The sequence below is a fragment of the Aplysia californica genome, unplaced genomic scaffold (assembly GCF_000002075.1).
Source record: "Aplysia californica isolate F4 #8 unplaced genomic scaffold, AplCal3.0 scaffold00412, whole genome shotgun sequence".
Taxonomy (NCBI): Eukaryota; Metazoa; Mollusca; class Gastropoda; order Aplysiida; family Aplysiidae; genus Aplysia; species Aplysia californica.
Genome location: NW_004797682.1, coordinates 247,865 through 251,899, shown reverse-complemented (window position 1 = coordinate 251,899; position 4,035 = coordinate 247,865). Strand labels below are relative to the sequence as shown.

At 49.0% G+C, this 4,035-nt stretch overlaps 2 protein-coding genes across 2 annotated transcripts in view; both read right to left on the bottom strand.

The window, feature by feature from the left end:
• LOC101845794 (LIM and SH3 domain protein 1) overlaps positions 1 to 4,035 on the bottom strand; it is a gene marked incomplete in the record, with an annotated part of 65,698 nt that overhangs the window by 34,886 nt on the left and 26,777 nt on the right.
• On the bottom strand, positions 988 to 2,867 carry LOC101862667 (toll-like receptor 13). The gene is made up of 2 exons (XM_005104258.2): positions 2,702 to 2,867; positions 988 to 2,539 (listed from the first exon to the last, which is right to left on the bottom strand). The coding sequence occupies exon 2, from the start codon at positions 2,468 to 2,470 to the stop codon at positions 1,193 to 1,195; it is 1,278 nt and encodes a 425-aa protein (XP_005104315.1). The 5' UTR covers positions 2,471 to 2,539; positions 2,702 to 2,867; the 3' UTR covers positions 988 to 1,192.

Below are 4,035 nucleotides of genomic sequence, written 5' to 3'. Positions count from 1 at the left end.
TGTGAGAGGAAGTGTGGTCAGCCTCCTCCATGAACCCTCACAAGACGCACGTACGTCCCTCTCACAACCCTGCCGGGGCTGTCCTGGGGGTGAGGCTAGATGACCCGCCTTTTATTTACCACCTGAATTAACATGGTATAAAGTACAGCTGAATAAAGACCAGCAAATTCTTTGCCATATCAGCAGACCAAAGGGCTAGAACCCAAATGGCCGCTGGATCGGAAAAGGAAAAGGAAAAGGAATTAACATGGCTGCTGTTGCTGTTGTTGTTGTAGTTGTTGCTGCTGCTGCTGCTGCTGTTGTTGTTGTTGCTTTAGTTGTTGTTTTAGTTGTCGCTGCTGCTGCTGCTGCTGCTGTTGTTGTTGTTGTTGTTGTTGTTGCTGCTGCTGCTGTTCTTGTTGCTGTTTTTTCTGTTAAGTAACGAGTACATATCGACACAAAATGGTCATTAAGTAACTGCTGGGAAAAAGCGAGACAGGCAGACAGACAGAAACAACTTTCAATATTTGTAACAGTTTTATATACAGCACTAGCAACACAATACGGTCATATAAGTGCCGAATATTAGAGGTGTTACAAGAGAGTAACAAACACAATAAAAGAAAGAGGAGAGATCAGGACAATAGATGTTTGATAGCAAAGAAGAAGCAAACCACACCAGAGCACCCGCCAATCACCCACTTTACACACTCAGTCGTTCACAGACCAAAAACAAGTTCTCATTTTTTTAAAAATATTTTTTGTTTTATTGTTATTCTGCTAACCCAGATTTCGGGGGTTTCCAGAATTCTTGACCTACGGTACACCAAAAATGGGCATTGCCCTACCTATAGGCGGAGTTTGGTTTCATTGGTGTCTATATTTGTTTGATTTTAGAGAAAACTCACCTTGTCTTTTAAAGAAACTGAACAAGGGGCAGAAACTTTACCTTCGACTTTCTCAAAACAGCTTTTTTTAAAAATAGCCCCCTTGTGTTTGTATGTATGTATGTATGTAGTAGAGGGTTTTACGGCGCTCGCAACTGCTAAGGTCATATGAGCGCGCCCCTTGTGTTTAAAAGCGACGATTTCGCCAACTACTACATGATTGAACTTCCAACCCCTCCACTGGTGGGAAACGGTGAGCCGGATAGACAGACGTACAACAATGCCATGACTTTTCCCACGAGGGTAACAGCGCACACTGACATGGATCATTGAACCCACGCCGTGAGCAGAAACACGGCCAGACACACGGCCGCCGCCTCACGGGGGGAGGAGGAGGTGGTGCCTCGACGGCCGGCGCTCCCCGGGATGTGGGCTTCCAACCACTCTTGCCTCATCTTGGACACGCCGCTGGCGCACGGCTGCTTGGGGTCTGTCAGACAGTCGCAGTCCACGCTTTTCAGATACTGGGCGAGCTGGGGTCCGGGGATGTGCAGCGTGCCGTTCCCGAGAGTGACGCACGTGCCTGAGATGTCCGCCTTGTGGACCACCAGGAGGTGCTGGAGCTGACAGCTGCAGGGAACTTTGGTGCCGCTGATCTCCAGGGACACGGCGGGGGGCGGCGACTCGGGGCCGCCGTGCAGGATGTCTAACGTGTCCAGGTTGGTGCGGGCCAGGTTGAGAAAGCCGCGAGAGTACTCCTCGAACGTGCTCGGGGACGGCGTGAAGTGCGGGTTGTCGCTCAGGTCCATGCTCGCCAGATTGGGCAGCTCGGCGGCGACGTAAGGGCTCATGGTGATGACCCCGTTGTCGGACAGGCTCAAGAGTTTCAGAGTCTTCGGGAGCTGGCCCAGGTCGGGGTGGGCGATCCTGTTGGTGTCCAGGTGTACGGAGGTAAGGGGAAGTGTGGACAGAAAGCGCGGGATGTCGCGAAGCACGTTTTTGGGCAGCGACAGTCCCGTTAGATTGTCCAGCCCGGTCAGAGCTTCGGCTAAGACATGTTTCACTTCGCACGACCTGATACTGAGCTCACGCAGAGACTGGGTCACTGGCCCCGACACGATCGGCTGAGTCAGCAAGATAGGGTCACCGGCCTTGCCCTGACATCGGAGGGTCAGCTTCTCCAGGGCACCGAGCTCACTGACCACCGAGAACACCTGGTCGAACCGGTAGTCGCCCACGTCCAGGTCCAGTGACGTCAGAGTGGAGGCGCTGTCCGAGAAGGCGTCCACATCGTACACCAGCTCGGGGCTGCCCACGATGGTCACTCGGATCAGCTTACCCCCGACCTGGAGATCTTTCCGCGCCACTTTCTTCAGACCTGGCTGATCTAGCATCAAGGACACGTTTTTGGAGGCCAGGTCTAACGAGGTCAAACTGGGGACAGAGTCTCCGGGGAAGTTCGTGCACTGCACGGACACGTCTGTGTCGCTCGACTCGCACCAACATCCCTTGATACATTTCGTCTCCGAAGCTAGGGAGAGGCCGGGGCCTAGAAGCAGAAGCAAGGCCACCAAGACATCGTAATATCTTCCTGCCCTGATCATGACGTACTGCCTTCCAGCTGAGATCCGTTCTTAGGTTAGTACGGTACTGTAAAATCTTCAAAGTCAGGCCTGTTAGAAAATCTTACTTTATAGATCTAGATGTATTCAACAACAAAGCAAATTTGGAGCTGAAAAGCAAGGACTTGGAAATTCTTGATCTAGATTCTATTTACTTGATTGTCTTTATATTATGAGAACCTCCGCATTTTTCTTCACGTTTCTTTTCGTTACCCGTGAACAATTCCTTGTTTTCGCTTTTGTTGTTTGACAGTCGACCATAACAGCTGATGTTTAGTTTATCAAACTGACAGGCAAAGCCCCTAAGACACACAATCTCGTGTCTTCTGAGGCCTCTCGACCTAGGTTAACTACAACACAGTCTACATCCATCACAACAGCGTTCAACTAGGGTATCTACGAGTGCAGCCTTCGGGATTTTCTCGAAATCCGCTTACTTTACTTTTATCCGCCGCTTATACAATGTACCTTTTTGGGTGTCGCGGGAAGAAAGAGACGTCTCTCAGCCACCAGCCGGAGAGCTTGGGTCAGGGGGATGCCGTGAGTTGTTAATGTTTCCCTGACTCCATCTATCCAGGTCTTTCTCGGTCGCCCTCTAGCCTTGTTGGTGTTGAATTCTTTTCTTTTTTTTCCATGTAGGCACGTTGTGCTGGATGGTGTGCTGGTAAGCGCATGAGATGTCCGAACCATTTGATTCTTTGGTGTTGGATGTGATGCATGGCATCATTTGTGCCCGCCATTTCTGTGACTACTGAGTTTCTAATTTTGTCTCGCCTGGTCTTGTTTACTGCTTTTCTAAGACATCGCATTTCACATGTTGTAATTCTTTGCTCTAATGTCTTGTTCCTGGTCCATGCGATTGCTTTACATCCCTATACATCGACACAGTCTACAAAAATAATTTAAGAGACGATGTGTATGTGTTTGCGTGGTGTACTTTTTTCTGCTTTTGTGTATGTGTGAGTCTGTTTGAGTGTATGTATGTGAGGGTGTGTTTGAGTGCAAGTACGTGTGTGTGTGTGTGTGTGAGTGTGTGTGTGTGTGTGTGTGTGTTTGTGTGTGTATGTGTGAGTGTGTGTGTGTGTTTGGGTGTTGTGTGTATGTGTGCATGTGTTTGAGAGTTTGTACTATGAGTGTGTGTGTGTGTGTGTGTGTGTGTGTGTGTGTGTGTGTGTGTGTGTGTGTGTGTGTGTACGCAGTGCATGCGCGTAAATATTTATTAACAAAAAGTAAAGATTTTTAAAAAATGATAAAACGCTTAAAGGGCTGGTTAAAGGGAAAGAAAAAGAAGAGCCACATCCATTCACACATTAAAAAGCAAACACGGCGAAGGAATGTTAATGAAATATTTGTAAGACAGGGAGTCATTTGGAGCCTCTTTTTTGTCTAGGAAGGAGATGCACAAAGCCTAATGGCGCTCTAGAGAGATCCACAAGGGGAGAGAGCGGGCGGGGGAGGGGGGAGCGACGTTTGATATTGGAATTGATGTGAGTTTGATGATGGATGAACGGGAGACACGAGAGAGGGAGAGAGAGAGAGAGAGAGGG